This window comes from Teleopsis dalmanni, chromosome 1 (genome assembly GCF_002237135.1).
Source record: "Teleopsis dalmanni isolate 2A chromosome 1, ASM223713v2, whole genome shotgun sequence".
Taxonomy (NCBI): Eukaryota; Metazoa; Arthropoda; class Insecta; order Diptera; family Diopsidae; genus Teleopsis; species Teleopsis dalmanni.
Window position 1 is genome coordinate 161079844 of NC_051846.1, and position 18998 is coordinate 161098841.

An 18998-nucleotide genomic window follows, 5' to 3' on the forward strand; every position below is an offset into this window, starting at 1 on the left:
TAAACCAAATTTCATTATCATAATTGAAACGAAAAGTGAAAGTTTTTACATTTTCATATCATTAGATCACTGTGCGCTCAAGTCCTATAGTACTAGATAAACTTGCTGTTTGTCGTCATTGTCATAAAAATTGTCAACAATCAGGTAATTCATCACAACAACAACATCATTTGCGTCCTTCATCTACCTCACCAACTAAAACAGCTGCATTACTTTGTAACTCTCTAAAAGTGCAGCACAGTCAATCTTCACCAAATCGTTGTTGTAAAGTGAATGGTAATATTAGTCGTACAGGTAGTACTTCCAGTATATCATCAAGCACAATAACCGGTGAACAACCCAGTGAACATTCATCAAAAATATTAGCTAGTAGTAGTAAGCCTGAAACTGGTGATACTGAAAGTGATGTTGCTCAATTAATAACCGATGAACTCTCTCAATCAGAGGCGACTGATGTTAGCGTGGGCGCTATCCCGACCAGCAGTAGCAGCGGAATCGATGAAATCCAACGCAGGATCACCGACAGCATCAGTAAACTACGAATTTTAGACGAAGACAACGAAACAGAAAAACTAAATAATAAAGAAATCATTATGAATGGTCATTGTTCGAGTTCTTCGGGTGGTGAAAATGATGATAAATTTATGGATAAGCATCGAAATACAAATGCACCAATTCACAGAAAAGTTAAAATCACTACACAGACAGTTGAAGAAACGATGTCAAATTTAATTACTACAGATCAAAAAGTTGAAACAACAATTACTATTGCAGAAACTGCTAAAGTGGTTAAAATAGATTCAGACAATGAAACTGAAAAATCAAAATCAACAACAACAACACTTCAAAAAAGTCCCAAAAGTCCTAAAATAGCCAAATCACCTCATTCGCCAAAATCACCTGGTACAATATCACGATCATCACAATTTACACCTTGCAATTGTGAATGTAATCCAGCCGACTTTGAGAATACAACACTTAGTCCAGATGAAATACAACAAGAGACTTGCAGACTTATAGAATCACCGAAACAATCACCAAAAATGCCAAATAAACATAAATCTTTGGAACAAATTACTAATATTGTAACTGAAGATCCTCACAAGCACTGTAGATGTGTTTGTGGCAATAGAACTACATATTTAAATGAAATTAAAAAAGATGATGATGAAGATGATGATCTGTCGTTAATGTTGATTGGCTTAGCACAATTTACACCAGCTGCAAAATTATTCAATATGCGAGCAATGCCTACTGCCCCATTACCTACACCAACATCTACAAATCCAAGTGATGCAACGTTTTTGCCAACTATTGCAGTGGTGCCACCAACACCCGATGCAATTCTTACAAAAACTTCAACGAATGTTTGGGATAACAGCTCTACAAATAAAATTACAAGCACAACTGCAAATTCTCACATACACCAAATACCACATCAAGCCATACTAGAAAATATTCCTGACGATTCATGTGATGAATCACCACTAGACGAGGAACCACCTTATCGTCCTATGAGTAGTACATTACGCCGTTATGGCACCATGTCCAGTTTGGAAAAATTGCCGTCCGATGATCGATTAGACGATGGTGAATTAGACGATTTGGATGATGATGGTGAAGAAGATCTAGATGATAATGCTCGTGCTGATAATGTAGACAATATAGATGATGATATTAAAATCGTAACTAAATCATTGTATGATACCGAAAATGATAGTGTATCCGCTAATGGTTCTGCTTGGACAAGTAGAGCAGGCTCATTTGTTACTGGTAGAATGTCATTCTTCGAGGAATCTCGTGCCTTTATTGATAAATATTTAGGTCGTTGGAATCAAGACCAAACGCAGGTACAACCTACCTCAGAAACCGATGAACAAATGGATGAATGCACCTCTGGTGCAACATCTGGCGAAGAAGTTTGGGGCACACCAACAAGTGGTGGCGAAAATGATGATATGCAATTATTAAGCTCGGAGAATACACACTCGGTAGGAATTAATTTTATTAAAGTAATTAACAGTAGTTTTGTTATAATAATATGTTTGCAGTCACCGACAAGATCAAGCAATTCATTGGACGATGATGATACAGAACTTATGATGGATGAACTTTTAATGGCACCACCCATGAGTGCAAGTACAATACGCGGACTATTACCACGGTATGTTATGATTTTAGTTTGTTTTAAGTAATAAAGATTTTAATATGTTCCAATAGTATTATAGTTAACATAATATCCCAGTATTTATTTTATGTGTAATTTTCAAAACATTTTTATATTCTCTTTTTCAAAATACTTTTGTAGTTTTTACAGGTTCTTATTAAATCTATAAATAAACATTAACCGTACATGTTATCTCATCATTTTTAGTAACGCTTTGCAGGTAGTTTAATAAGTAGTTTTATACCTTTAAGTAGCTGATAGATTTAATTTATTTACACCTTTTAAAAGTAATAGTGGTGTATTAATACCATCGGGCCCTTTGTATTCTATAATAAAATATTTTAAGCACACTATAAAACTAGAAGTGTTCACTTTTTAATGAAAAAATTCAACCATAAGATAGGAATAATAATGCAAATATAAAAAAAAAATTGTTATACTACATACTATATAAATAAATACTATTCGGCAAATACGAATACTTAAATTTACACTAAATATTTAGTTCGATTAGTCGGAACTATTAAGATAATTGGAATATTCGCACTATCAAATAACTCGTTTTCCATCCAATTGCTCACAAACTGAAAAAACTCGGTGAGGACTATTAAATATATTAATTATTTTAATTTTTAGTGAAAAATTTTAAATTGTCCATCTTAGTTTCAAAATATTGGTATTCTGTAATATATGTTAGAGTACGTTGGTATCTGCCTTATTTCAATATTGAAAACAAAAGATAAAATTTTATAAAAATATCAAATTTTTAATCAGTATTTATTCTTCTTTTGTACCAATATTACTCAAGTATTTTGTTTCATTATTATGATTTTTAATTATAAAGTTAGTTAATCTAATATATTTATATATAAAAGACGAAAATAATCTCCAACTTTTTACGTGTTATGAAATATAGAGTTATTGATTTTGGGGTTCTTGGTTGGGCAATAGTCTTTCAGTGATATAACTTTTATCCAAAAATGTCGTCAATCAAAACTGTCATCCAAGCCATTTTGCATTTAGTTATTTTTCAATATGGATCGCTTAACAACCGATGAACATGCTAAACTTGTGATAACTTACTTCAGAAATAATTCTGTAGTCGTTACATTTTATATCGAATTTTTTTCAGTGATGTTGATTATATTGCATGATAAAATTATTAAGATTATTGTATCTGGGGCAAATAAAGTACACAAATATCGTATGAAAGACAACTATATTCACAAAACAGTCACTGCATGGTATGATATTTGATCCTACTTTTTTCAAAAATACGTGTAACATAAATCGAATATATGGAAGTAAAACCTTTACGGTTTCACAATCACATTTCTGTTTTGGCTCTGGGAAATTTTTCATGCATGTAATACTAAATGACCACCAAGTTCAAGTTATTTTTCACCAGAGAGCTTCTTCGTTGCGTTCCGCAATGGATCTTGTTTATGCGGACTATTACGGACGATTTGAAAACGAACATCTGTAAATTTATTTCTAAGTTATTACTTGTTATTACATATTATACGCAGATAAGTCATATAACATCATGTTATATTTTAGACATAAACATAACCTTGTCGAAATCTTAACTACAAGTGATTTTCATTAAAACTTATTGCGTTTGCGATTGGTAAATCTGGATTTAATCTAGATTTACTCCCTATCTGTAAAATTTTGTTGCCCAATCGATAATTTTTAGAGTAATCTAACATTTTTTAGTAGTGTTAGTAAACAATTACATTTTTCACTAATACATATACATATATGTCGAATCAAATCACAGTTTATCTGTCAAAGCATATAAAACAGCTATTAATTTTTGGATAGTCTTGCTACTCTGGCAAAATGTCTAGAGCGTTATAAATTAATTTCGAGTGTTATACATTTCGATCGAGATTCACCAACCCAAAATGAAAATTGCACTAAAAGTGCATTAAAAGTGTATCTCATTTCAATTGAGAGAATTGAGAATTACTCAGAGTTACCAATCGAAAAAGTTATTACTTTAGGAGCCACAAAATTGATAACACTATAAATGCGTACATCATATAATATAACTTTCCAAAAATACGTATTGAAATATAAACCTTAAAATATAACTACATGAGATATTAAATAATTTTCATAAGTGAATTTTAAATATTTAATTAAAATTATAATTTGAAAAACATTAAAAGTATACTGAAAAAAATTATTTGTTTTATGACTAAAAATATTATATAAATTATAGAAAAAACTAATTGAATATAATTCGATTATAGTACGTAAACTAATTATATTTCGAACATCTCCGAAAAATAATAAAAAAAGAGACTTTGTGAAAAAATAATGTAGTTATACTTTAATCGAATCATAATTCGTTCTATACTATTATAAAAAAAAATATGTTTAAATATTTTTGTTTTTTATTTTTATTTTTTTTTTAAATTTTTTCTGTTTCTTACTTTACTAGTCGGAAAAATACCACAGTCAATAGAATTTTTAAAAAACTTAAGATCCTTTGTATTAATTAAAATATGTTTGTAAGATATCAATATATATCATTCATAGGTTGTCAAACCCTTAAATATTTAGATTGATGATGCCTTTTGAGCGTTGTTCGTACCCTTCTGCTCTGCGTATGAACAACACTTATTCATGGTATTACAATGAGCAATAACTTGATCTCAAATGCTTTTATCCACAAGGCTGTCTCTTTAACCTAACCTAACCCAGGTTGAGGACTATTCTGTTTGATTATATTAAAATAGAATAAATTAAATATGAAGTAAACCCTCAAATCCATATTTTTAAATAATAGTCAATAGTAAATTAGTAAAACTTGTAGGAATAGTGTATTTTAAAATTATTTAATAGACTCATCATAGAAATTAATATTGTTGATTTAAGTAAAATTTAATTAGAATTTATTTTTAACCACTTGTACAATGTACAATTGAGAACATCGTTCAGACATATAACTAACACAAATTATATATATCATTAGTTTTAGCATAAATCTGTATATTTTTGTTTTCAAAATTTTCATATATCATCAATTCATTCTCAACCAAATCGTAAAAACTACATTTTCAACATCTACACAAACTAGACGTCGATTAGAACCACTCTTCGAGGAGGAGACTGAAAGTGATGAAGAAAAAACTCAACAAGAGAGTGAAGAGTTGCAAAAGGTGGGTCGACTTTGTACATAACGCATGTCAGTAAATTCATTATCTGTTAAATATGAACACCATTGTTTAATTATTAAGTAAACTCTTACTCACTTACTAACTTATTATGTATTTAATGATATCTTTAACTAATTATAATTTAGAGTTTTTTCTCTCTCGCTTATTTAGAACTAATCTTCATAATCTCATTGTAATCTAACTCATCTCATATCTCATCTTTTTTTTCTCTTTTTTATTTATCTTTGCTTTTGCATCTTTTCTTCACAAATTGTTTATTGCCACGTTGCTTGTTTGTTGTTGTTTAACATACACGTTGCATATCCTTGTATGTATGTGTATTTGTTCTTTAGAAAGTCGTAGTGAGACTAGTGAAGCTCTAGCACAATTTGCAATATTGTCAAATAATTGATATCAAAAAATGATAAATATTAAATGTGGATGCCGCATACAAACAAAAAAAAAAGTATTCAAAAAAATTTGCAAAATTATGGCTCGCATTAATGCTAAAACCATTAAGGATGCCATTTCACCAACACAATGCAAACAAACATATATTAAAACACATAATCAGAACATCCATCCTTCAACTTCAATTCTTCACAACAAAAATTTTAAAAATAACAGCTATCGATATCGTTTGCTATGCAACGCGCAACCCAATTAAAGTAGCTCGCTTTAAACCAGAATTGATTAGTTGAATTCTATTCCAAACAATTGGTAGGGGGAAACAACGACAAATGGCCACGATTTAGAGGATTCAGCTGGAAGTTCAAGCGACGAGGATCTGGCGAACGAGTACGAGGAGGATTACGATATGGATGGGGAGGAGGAGGAGCCAACTTCTATGGAGGAACGCATACAACCACATCTGCAAACGACAGTATTGGGACCACGTCCTTTACAAAGTCCACATGTCACGCAAATACCTCCAGCTGTGCTGAAGGCATCATCCTGCGAGTACCTCTTAGAACAACATTCAGTTGTGGCTTTGCAGACCAGCAACAGTTGCAGCAACAACTCGAATCTAGCGACAGATATGCCCAACAACAACAAGCCGGTGAAAGTAATCGAAGAAACTACGAAAACAACATTGACGAACACTACTTCCATGACAGTGAATCAAACGATGCTGAAGAATCAACCTCATTCATCGATTTCTACAACAATCAAGAACGAGAACGTCACTATCAGCAAAGACAACACAGAATACACCTCCAAAACCAACGCATCCATAACAATTGTACGTCAGGCGAAATTCATACCTCCGCCGCCGCCACCACGTCGACTGCTGCTAACACAGACAAATTTAAAGACGAGTGGCAGCGATACAACGAAAATAGTAAGTACATATATAAGTATATAACTATATAACAGATTTTATAGAAAATATATAGTATTGTAAGCGCTATTATCCTAAAATTTATAGTAAAACCTTTCAGATTTACTATTCATTCTTTGTCGGATATAGAAAATATAGAAATAATTTTCTATTTACTTTATATATCTTTTGTAATGCATTGTTAATATATTTTGTGTAAAAAATATTCGGAACTATAAAAAAAGGCAGTGCAGTCCATCTATATCAGTGTTTGACCCAAGCACCGATACATTTTCAGTAAGCTTATTAAAATATAGCCTTTAAATCATTCAAAAAAACGAACGCCCTGAATTAGAAACCGGGGCCAATGAGTTTTTTTATGATAACTCTTACATAATAATGACACAAGCTCATCATGCTCAAATCTGGTAAATAAAGGCAAGACAATGTTACAAATTTACGGTACACCTTACGCACGTTTTTCAAGAAATATATGCCGGATTCTTTTTTAACAGAATGAATTTGAAATTTTATATAACATAATATATATAATGCATATAATGTTTCTGATCCCATTTTATAATAAAATTTTTGCATTAAGTAAATGAGAATAAGATGTCATTCCTTGTGGGGTGTTAAATTGTTTAGACCTGATTTTCAAATCGTATATACCGGTCTAAATATTTTAATAAATAAAATATTTGATATTTACAAAGAATATTCGATAGGTTTGTAGAATTTGTGTAGACACTACTTACAGAGCCTTAAAAAAATTAATCATTTTGTTATATTTCAATAATATAATGACGTAATAAATCTATTGTAGTTTCTAAAACTTGAAAAGTAATTTGAATTTAAAAAATAATAATATATAAAAACTATACAATTTCTTCTTTGTAGCCACCGCATCAACAAAAGTCTGGAGGTTTTGCTGACATTGGCTCTTCAGTGGATGCCAAAGGCGTAGGCAACGTTGCTACAGGTATCCACAGCCACAAAACTACTACAACAGCAATGACGACATTACCAACGATGACAAGGAACACCATGGCTGCCTGCAATATCAAAAATTATATCACAAATACCGCACCAAAAGAAAAACGACTCTCGTCAACAATAATCGAAACTTCCCTCTTGGGGACATTAGACAAACAAACAACCTCAACTTCATCACTAACAGTTTCGACAATGAAGGCAGATCGGAAATTAGTCCAAACAGAACAGCAGGTACAACAGCAGGCAACAACTATGAACAAAGCGAAAGAAAATCAAGAAGAAAAATGTTCGGACTCGCAAGTTGCCCTAAAGCACGCTGGATCCGGTTTAAGTCCAAGACTGGAAATGCGTTTAGCACTCAATCACGATATACTAGGCGACGAAGACTTGATCAGTTACGATCCTGGACCAGATCTAACAACGATTCTGGGGTAATAATATAAAAATTATTTATTATAAATGGTTTAGTTTTTGTCAGTAACTTAAGTTTTATTTTATATAATTAAATATATGGTAATTTTCCCATATGAAATGTGACCACGGTAGTAGATAGTAGTAGTCTACTAGACATAGGTAAAAGCAGTGCTTTAATACAGTTAGTAATGAATTATGTATGTTTGTGCTTGATTTGTCCGTTCATACTTTAATAAATTAGTACTTTTCAGTTCTGTTTATTTACAATAATAACCTCTATTGAAATTCAACCAGTCTGGGTATTCACCTGATTTCGCACCCTGCGATTATCACCTTTTTTAAAAAATAGATATTCTCACTACTTTTCCTATATTTTAAAAATACTGAAGAATGTAAAATATATGAATATATACTATATAATAATACACAACACTACTGAAAGTAAAGAAAACGAAAAGTTTAAAAAAGTTTACTGACCCTATTTTAGAAATATATATATAAATTATATTACTTAGATCGGATAAATCGGTTTTTCCTTTAAACTGTACATTCATTATATCATCTGTCGATCTGTACTTCTATCTGTTCAGCTCTTTATACTTCTATGTGTCTATCTGTATATTCGTTCGTTTGTCCATTTGGGTAACGCAAATTTATTTAGTAACTAACAGAGTTAATGAAATTTTTCGCATCAATTTTTTTGAAGCCAGGCAGATCAGATTTGATCATATATTTTATCAGCTATACAAATTAAATGCCTGAAATGACCACATATTTAAAAACCTCATTGCATTTGATTTAAAGTAAAAAATTTTTGACTATAACTTTTCTTCAAAATTTCATCAGAATAAATAAATTATTCAGCGACATATATTAACTTTAATTATTATTATCATTTTTACGAATAATCTCATTATTATTACAGACACGACCTCTCAACATATCATCGTCTGACGGGTCGAGATTTATTGCATCGTTCAGCAACGAATCGCATACAGCCAAAAGAAGCTGTAATATCGTTCTCACAACAGCGAAACTCGAAGATCGATACACCAACAGTGAACCGTCGCCCACGACCGATCAGCACAGGACAAATCGGACTGGGTGGTTCAGCTCGTGTAGGAGAAGCTCCACAACCCCTGCAACCAAATCGAAATACATGGAGCAATTTTGCATCTGTGGATCAAAACACCGACGTGAACGAAAGAGGAGACGTCAACAACAAAAATTACAATTACAACAGAGGCGAGAACAAATTAAGCGATCTCGAAATCTTAGCGAGACAAGAGATGATATACTCCACGTCTCAATCGAGGAGTGGCTCACAAGTGAAGATGGCGACAATGACGACGAAGACCTCAACAATGTTAACGAAGAGCAAAGAATACTTGAACAATCCTCAACTGATGAGGACGACGAGTATTACTTCGATGGGCGGAACAGTGAATGAAACAGTTGACAGTACAAATTTGCGAGTACGCAAAATTGGACGAGATGAAACTGCGCTTATGGAATCCGGTAAGGGCAGCAAATTGTAAGTACAAATATTTCCATTGATTGATTAATAAAAACTTTTTATTTAATTATTAAAAATTTTTTAAGAATTAATTTCATAAAACGACGTAATTCCGAAGTTCCGCTTTCACCCAATTGTTCACATAGTTCTCTCAGTGAATCTAATGCAAGCACTACACCGATACATAAACAGATACAAATGTCGCCGAGAAAAGATAATGTAAATTCAATTTATAATATGAAACTCTAACTTCATATTTACTTTTATATATTTTTTTCTTTGCAGGACAAACCCTCCCTAAATCGTCGTTTATGGAAGCAAATAACTAAGAGAAGACGTGCTAATTCCGTGTCAGAAATAGCAGCTAGCTAATTTTGTATTATAAAAAGTTTTATGGAAATACTTTATGAATTTTATGAGCAATTAAGATCAGTATTTTTATTCAATATCAAATATTTTTTATGAGAAAATTTACCGAAATTTAAAAACTAAAGAAAAAAATTAATTGTGTCCTTTCGATATAAATGGATATCGACATATTTGCATGGGCTGGATTAACCTTACTTTTAAATCGTCTAACTCGTAATTTTGGTAGTTTAGCTTTAAAATTAATTGTTTTTGAGATTCAGCATATAGACAAAGTTCGAAATGTTTAAAAAAACTAAAGTTTTATTGGAAAAAAATTAGGAATGCAACAAATGCATTTTTTTTATAATGCAGAATATATTGTAGAAAATTATTTATAACAATTACTAGTTATTTTTTAAAGTGTATTATTAAGCTTCTATTTATTATTTAAAATATCTTGTAAAAATTGAATGCAGACAAAAAATTATTTATGTCATAACTAAAAACAAATTGACATAAAACGCAGTTTTATATATAAATTTAATTTAACAATTGCCTTTTATGGATACTCCGTTCTTCGTTTAAATAGATATTAGCTTTGTCCATTTTATTGCACTACAGACTAAAATTTTTCCTGCCACAGCAATTCAATTGAACACATAAAGCTATATACATATATTACAATTGTATATAAAATCGTCCCATAATCAAACCTAAGTCAAAAAACTAACAAAATGGCTTTAATAAATAAATAAAATTAATTAATAAACATAATCAAACTACGTATTTAATGTAAGCTATAAGAATCAAAACGTAATTTTTAATACAATATATAATTTTTAAAAGATGTAAAAGTAATTGTTCTATTTCTATCATCTTGATACAGGGTATAATAAAATTAATGCTTATTAGTTATATTAAAACAAATTAGAATACTTAAAGTAAGGAGTTCAATGGTCTATACTCTATTCACTTAGTTGTATAAAAAGATGTGAAAAATATTTGAAAGGTAAGAAAAAGACTGAAATCACTTCTTCTTAAACAAGCTTCTAACTATGGTTTACACTCGAGAAACTATTTTAGTCTAATATTCTTTTACCAACACTGAATGAAGCTAACTTATAAATATCTGAAATTATAGGAAAACCCATTCCTAAAAGGTTGCTATAAAATTAATATTGAAAAAAACTTACTTAGTCTGTGTTAATTCACTTAAATCCTATAGATATCCATAAACTCCTTGCATTAGATAATTGGAAATCATAATCAATAAAATACCCTGTATATTTTATATAAAAAAAAACATTTAAATTGCCTTAGAAAATGTGAGTAGTTAATTTTTGAAATTAAATATAAAGTAAAAAATTTTAAAAATTTACTTTAACTTTTTTTAACAATATATGTATGTATACATATGTATATATATGATATATTGTTAATTAATTTACCATATATAGTTGAAATAAGCTTTGAAACTGATAATATATAATATATAATATATAAAGAATAAAAAATAAATTTTGTACAATATAATAATTTTATTAGAATAATTTATTGAAGTAATTTTAAATTTGGCTACTTTTTGATTAGTCACACACTTTAATTAATTTACTAAATAAACAATATATATAAAAATAGTTTTTAAATTATACTTTTTAAACAAGTATTTAAAAAATTACCTATAATTTAAGGGAATTTTCCTACACACCTACACATGCATACACGCATTAATATTTAAATATTTTAGAAAATTTTTAAATTTGTCGAGCAAATAAATTTACACAGTAAAACTGATATTTCAAATATTAAAACAAAAATAACATACATAAAAATAAATTAAAAAAATATTGCAGAAAATTTTAATTATTATTATATTAAAAACATATTAAAATTTCATTAACATTTTGCGAATTCGTTAAAATTTTTAAATATTTTATAACACTTAAAAATTTATGTCACTTTAAGAGCATAATATATTTATATATTGAACTATTTGAATTTTATCGAAAATATCAAATTAAATATATTAATAACACGAAAATGCTTTAAATATAAAGTAAAATACTGAATAAAAATATTAAATTATAATTAAAACATCTCTGTGAGAAATATACTTAGATAAATAATTAGATGATTTTTCAAGAATTTAACTTAAAAAATTTTTAATCTTAAAACGAAATTTATTTAAAATAAACAATAATATTATATTATGAAAAAATATTACTTGTTTTTTTTATTATTTGTTATACAGTAAAAACTTTTTAGTCTTATTTAAAAGGTACTCAAGTTTTAATAATGCATTCCTTTCATAATCAGGCTCAAGGTTTGACTTATTAAAAAACTAATTTCAATTACAATTGTTATAACCTAAAAATATTAAAGTAATGGCTCCGTAAACCTAATCAGAAAATAATACGATTGTCCATTATTTAACAAAAACATTTTGTTGTTCTTCTTCTTTGCTTTGTTTTCCCGAATTAGTGTCTAGAGCATCTTTCCTTAATAATGCCTGTAACCATTTGGATGACCTATTGTAACAAGAGCTCCGTTGACTACTGAAAAAGAGTTATTCAAAGGGGGAATTCAAAGGGGATTCTGTAAATAGTTTACAGACCTATAGGTAAAACCCTAGCATATCTTCCTGAAAGAATATATAATGTGTATGATTTAACGAAGTACAATAATGAATACGTGAACACTCTTAGTTTTAAACAAGTATTACACATAATTCCTGGCTGTTGACTTGGTACGTCACAATTTGAATTTTTGCCAAGTCTAATGTGTAATAGCAACATTTGCAGGAATGACAAGCAGAAAGATGGAAATCAAAATATTTTGATTTTTCATCAGTCTAACTGGTTTTTTTCGTATACATCGTATTTTCATCGGCTTCCATGCAAATTTCATTATGTTATAAGTCATAAAAGCGAAAACTTGGTTTCATTGCAAGCATGATTCTATTTTGTAGTATACTTGTAGTATTTTTTGCAAGGGGTTTTCAAAATAATGGGTCGAACGAAAAACAGAGCAACAGGTTTTAGAGAGCAAATTCCATACAATTCTGCTTCCATAACTCATATTTCTCTACAAATTGAATAAAAGTATTGTCACGTGCCAATAGGAATATGGGAAAGTGAATTCTATAAGTCGAATTTTTGTTTTAAGTATGAATGCATTTTCTTGTTAGGAGAAGTCCCTTTTTACAAACCAAATGTTTAATTTTTTCTTTATTATGTTACTTCTTTACACAAACACCATTCGATTTTGATTATCAATTTGATAATAATTTTTGATAATCAATCAGTCGCTTTTGATTATCAAAAATTTGAACTAATTAAGGATGTCGAAAGTGTGTCAAAAAAAAAAAAGAAATGGCTGCGAAAAATAGCATCGTAGCAAGTACAGTTTCAACGATTTTAAAACATAAAAAATCAGTTATCGCTTTACTGGAGTCTAGTACTTCTTCTGCTATAAAAGAGTAAGAACATCAATATTTAAAAATGTCGATCAAAACATTCTCATATCTGGCGAAATATTAAAGGAAAAGAAAGTGGAGTTTGCGAAACGGTTTAAATTGATAAATGAAAGCAAAGGTACTGAACAAAGCATTTACTGATAAATAAAATTAAAATCCCACAACCATAATTTCTGAATATTTTACTTTACTTAAATTTCTGTGCTGTATTTGATTTCAATTAAATAAATAAATGTTTAACATTTTTAATTGTAATTTTTGTAATAAAAAAAAAAAAAAATCTCCAACTCGAAATCTCCATAAATCGAACGTTTTCTTTACAAAATAGTACTGAGACTTATGGAAGTTTCACTATATTTGTCTATTTGTAGGCCATCTTCTATTTTTTATTTTTTTTTAAATTTTTCAACTTAATTTTTTTACATAATTTATTTAAAAAAAAATAATTAAATAAAAAAGTATTAAATTTACATTATAATAATATTATAGGAGTTAAAATGTAAAAAAACACTAAAAATCACTAAAATGAAACAAATAAATATATTCACATTGATAATTAAAATGATTGATCCCTGTACAAAGATCAACCATGCTTACACACACACACACACACATACAAATATATTTGAAAGCGCATATTTTTAAATGTGCATTCTTCGCAAGGCCGCTGGGCTACAAGATTAGAAGATAATTTTTATTCCAAAAAATAGTTGAGAAATATAAGAGAATCTCTGAGTTACTTATTGGAATTATTTTAAAACATAGTTTATTTGATAATTATATTCTTTTTTTTTAAATAAAACTTATATATATATATATATAAATAATAATATTTATTTGCATTTCACATTAGATAAATTCCTAGTTGGGAGTAGATAAAAATATACTACTTTTTTAATTTTTTTGTTTTTTACTCATGTCTTTTTCGTTAGAGTTTCACATGTATTTCACTTCCAGTGAGAATCTCACGGCAACAACAACAACGACAACAACACAAATTTATGGCAAATGAGCACTCAGAAGCCAAGAGAAAAAACTTACTTTCAAGCTTAACTTTTTTACGTGGAAAGTTAACTTCAGTTGTAAAACGAGTTCCAATGTGAATGGTGTATGCGCGCGCATTTCAGTGCTGCATGAGCAATTTTTGTGTTAAACAAAAATTTTTTAAGCTTAACGAAAAAGAAAGCGAATTTTAAAAGAATTCTCAAAAAAAAAATCTAATTTTTATTTTGAGAAAGAATACAGAGTGTTACGAAAAGAATCCATTCCGAAAACAGCTGATACAAAGTCTATTTTTTATTTTGTTCGAAATCGCAAATATCTTCTATAACCGTTAAAGGGAGAAGTATGACAATCGTATAAATATTAATAAAAAAAAAATTAATTCTAATAGAAATAAATAATCATTTAAAATAATTAGTTCTATTAATATTAATAGACATATATATATATATCGATAATAAAATATGTACATATTTTACTATAACTAAGCTCGGATGCAAAAAATCAATTTTGTTTATATTGTTTAATAATAGTGCTTTATAAAAGTGCTTTTTAAAAAGATAAAAATACAGAAAATTAATTTTTGCAAAATTACAAAAAGAAATGCAAACAAAAAGTGAAATAATTTAAAAAAAAAAATAATAATAAAAATAAAGTGTAAATTGATAACACACTGCAAAAAGAGAAAAGGAAAGAAAATAATCAAGTAAAAGTTTACTTTATGTGCAAGTTTTCAAACGAATTTAAAATTTATGAATTTGCGACTTAATATTGTTTTGTTGAAGCTTCGTTTTTTATTATTATTTATTGATTTATTTATTTTCATTTGTATCAGCATCGCATTTTCAACCTCATTTCCACTTGGTGCTAAAAACTCTTAGTGAAGTTTGTATGAAAGCAACCATATCAGAAAAAAGAAAATCAGCAAAAATATTGAATACCAACCAACAACGAACCAACTTGTTATTGCAAACCAAGGTAATCATTTCCGTTATTAAAAATTTTTTTTTTACATATTACATATAGATTTGTATTAACATATATATACAAACATTTTTATTATATATATAAAGTTTAGGGTCAGGAGCGTATTCAAAAAATATATATAACACAACAGATTTCATATATATACTTCTCACATTACTATATATGCATAACTGTTTAATTACGTACAATAACAACTTAAAAAATTTAAGTAAAATACTAGACTTAATAATCGTATAAACAAATATTTACATATTTATTTATTTTTAAATTAAAAAAAAAACAAAAAAAAACAACAAAAACAGTGAGTCATTAAAATTGCAATAAACTGATTTCCCTTGATATGAGCATTTATTTTTTTATTTATAAAAACCATAATCTGAAAAATATCAGTACTGGTTCGATTATAGTTCCGTGTTTTGCAGCACTAAGTTGATTTGTTAGCACTAAAAAACTAAATGTTCCGCTTTGTGTAACGAAAGGGAAGTTAACTTTATACATTTTTATGGTTACCAAATATTACATTTTTATTAAAAAAAAAATATATTTTAAAAAATGAAAATATTTTTTTCTTGTTTTTATATATGCTTTCACATAGAATGCATATATATTATATTATATATTTATATAATAAAGAGGTGTTTAGAACAGTAGTGAAGATTAAAAATCATTTTATATTATTTATTTATCGAATTTATTTATAATCGAATTTTTGGCTGACCATACAGCTGCTTCGAGTATCACAAAATATACGTCATCAGTGATCTCTTTTGTATTTAATTATTCGTGAATAATTTTTTGAGACTGCAAGTAACAATACTCGAAATTCTACCCTGCCAAATTTGAAGCTCAGAGTCAGCGCTCCTTAACCAACTGACCAAAACCGTACAAAGTCCAAAATGTTCGCACATTTTTCTGGAGTTTTATTAACAAATTCAATTGCTGTGTTTATATTAGAACGAAATCATAAACCAGCTGTAGAATAATTGATTTAATTAATTATATTTTTTTTTTTTAATTATTAAATTTCAATAGTATTCTGTTTGTAGAAGCATTATTTTGCATGATTTATATATTCTTTCTGATGTATAAAACCTAATCTAGAAATGTAATACTGAGAAAGTGTGCTAATATTACTCCAAGAGTCGCACGGGCGAGACCAATATTTTGTGAATATAAGTTGTAATTTGACGTCAAATTTTTCAAATGGAAATAATTATATTTAATAGAAACTAGTGTATTTAATAAAGAGGTTTTTCGAACAGTAGTGAATATATTTATATATTTTCTATATATATATATAATATATAAATAATACAAAAAGGTTTTACTATGTAAAATAGAATATAATACATATTGTGTATAAACAACTTTGTCAGAATATTATTTCATACTATTATTATATATTGTTATTATATATACAAAACGCCAAATAATTGATTTTATAAAGTAAACGTCTTTTTGTAATTTTTTTCACATTAAACACAATCGTTTTTATTATTTACAACACTATGTTATAAAAACCGAATTTCATCATTTAATATCAATTCTTCATGATATATTAAATATGCTTTAACTTGCATTAATGATTAATTCTTTGGTCAAATGAATTAAATATGCCTTCAAATGCAAACCTTCATATAGAATTATATTAGAAATGAGCTTCATCACTAAAGATTTTTATCCATGAAATAATTGATCTGTTTATAATTGCTTAAACGCGCAATCTAAAAACTTAAACCAATTTTATACGTCTTGAAATGCAAACCTTTATGTAGAATACTCTATGTAAAACTATGAGAAAGGCCAAGTACTTAAAAATGATGTCTAATTGACTGTTTTTTATTTTAATCTACATTTCAGTTGAAATGCAAATATGTCTCTATGAGAAATATTCCATAATAGAATAATATTCATAATAAAACGTGATTTCCAGTTCTTGAGTCAATTGAACGTTAAACGTCCCGAAATACAAACCTTTATTAAGAATACTTCATATAAAACCATAAGGAAGGCTAAGTTGTTAGATATGACGTCCATTTCAATTGATTCTTCTCGATTTTAATCAAAGTATTCGATATAGCATCATTATAAATTCCAAATTTTTCAGAACGGCCTCTATTAGATTGTCATTTCAGATGAATACAAACCTTTTGAAGAATGCAGCTACACCATGCTAATTGAGCGTTCAAATGAGTATTCTCGGTTTTATTCAAGCCTTTGCTTGAGATGGAAATTTTTTTATGAAAATTATTCTATATGGTGCCATTATAAACTACATAATCTAAATAATTACTCTTGCTCTTTATTCATATATCATTTTGTATATAGAATATTTAATGTGGTGACATAAAAAATCCACATCATTCCTGACTTTAATCCACACTTTAGTTTATAGTAAGGATTTATTAAGCAGTACTTTTACAATTTTAGGAAGTTAGGTGTTTATTTTCATAAAGGCTTGAATTTGGGATTCGCAAAAAAAAAATTTATGAAAATTTAGAAAAACTGTATGAACTCGAGAAAATTTCTATAGATCTTAAGGAATGTCTTAATCTTGCCATGTCTGGGCAATGATTGTGTATATCAAATAATTGATTTTTGAATCCCATTATGACAATTTCCTCAAGAAAATATTAGGTTTTATAAAAATTCTTATCTCTCACATTTTTTGAAACTATAAACACTTAATATCTAAATGATTTTTAACTGCTTTTGGTTTTACTTTCATAACTTTAGAACTTAGAAAGAGCGTAACTCTTTCATTCATATTATATCGGTATAATTAAAACAATTTAAAATACTTCTTATTCTTAATTATATATTGCTGAATCAATTTTTTTTTACTCCTTATATTATACTTATTATTAATTATGCGTGAATTTAATTACATTTTTGTACATAATAATCTTTTTTGATTTAGTATTTTCGAAGCAGGTGTTTATTTATCATTTAAAGTCTTTAGAATATATTGAATTCGAATTCAACCGCTTTTAAATCACCCTAATAATAATTTATGTTATGTAATTTAAATAAACTTTTTAAAATAATTTCAATTTAATTAAAATTAAATTTAATTTAATTTTCCTGCATATAGAATCATTTATCTACTCAATAAAGCTAAATTTTTTTATGAGAAGTGGATTTCGCTGAAAAATGAATATGAATTGTAGTTCAAAAAAACATCATATTTAATATAAGAAAAGTCTCAAAAATAATTCTTTACGAATAATTAAATACAATAATTATTTCCAAGACTACTACTGATGATGGGTATTTGGCAGTACCCGACACAGCTGTATGGTCAGCCAAATATTCAATTAATAAAAATAATATTTAAAAGAATTTCTGTTGTTGTAGTTCACTACTTGTCAAAAAAAACTCTTTACTAAATATTTTAAGATAAAATAGTGTTGTAAAATATAAAACTGCAGTAAAATAGCGGTGTTTAATTTCTAAAGTACATGTACGTGTGCTTAGTTCTTGTATGAAAGTTAGCGTATATAGCTACTTGCATGTGCATTACCTATATTTTATACACACGTGTTTATATATTATATACATCCACAAAGGTGATATAGCTTTAAAATGCCGGAGAAATAAAA

General features: G+C 28.0%; 1 protein-coding gene and 1 long non-coding RNA gene across 3 annotated transcripts in view; both read left to right on the forward strand.

Moving 5' to 3' along the window:
* The window catches only part of LOC119669703, a 67074-nt gene extending 57068 nt beyond the window's left edge, over window positions 1–10006 (forward strand). Inside the window, exons 8-15 of the mRNA XM_038079705.1 lie at window positions 66–1991; window positions 2052–2164; window positions 5259–5340; window positions 6062–6679; window positions 7559–8085; window positions 8994–9602; window positions 9671–9803; window positions 9870–10006. Of these exons, the coding sequence (XP_037935633.1) occupies window positions 66–1991; window positions 2052–2164; window positions 5259–5340; window positions 6062–6679; window positions 7559–8085; window positions 8994–9602; window positions 9671–9803; window positions 9870–9956 (4095 nt within the window). The 3' untranslated portion in view covers window positions 9957–10006. The remainder of the gene's footprint in view (window positions 1–65; window positions 1992–2051; window positions 2165–5258; window positions 5341–6061; window positions 6680–7558; window positions 8086–8993; window positions 9603–9670; window positions 9804–9869) is intronic.
* Window positions 10007–14501: 4495 nt separating this feature from the next.
* Window positions 14502–18998, forward strand: part of LOC119669121 — a 56188-nt gene continuing 51691 nt past the window's right edge. Inside the window, exons 1-2 of one of the 2 annotated variants that reach the window (XR_005251570.1) lie at window positions 14502–14752; window positions 15245–15387. This is a non-coding gene — a long non-coding RNA (uncharacterized LOC119669121). Of the gene's footprint in view, window positions 14753–15051; window positions 15388–18998 lie in introns of those variants that run through there. The other variant, XR_005251569.1, reaches the window with a different exon arrangement.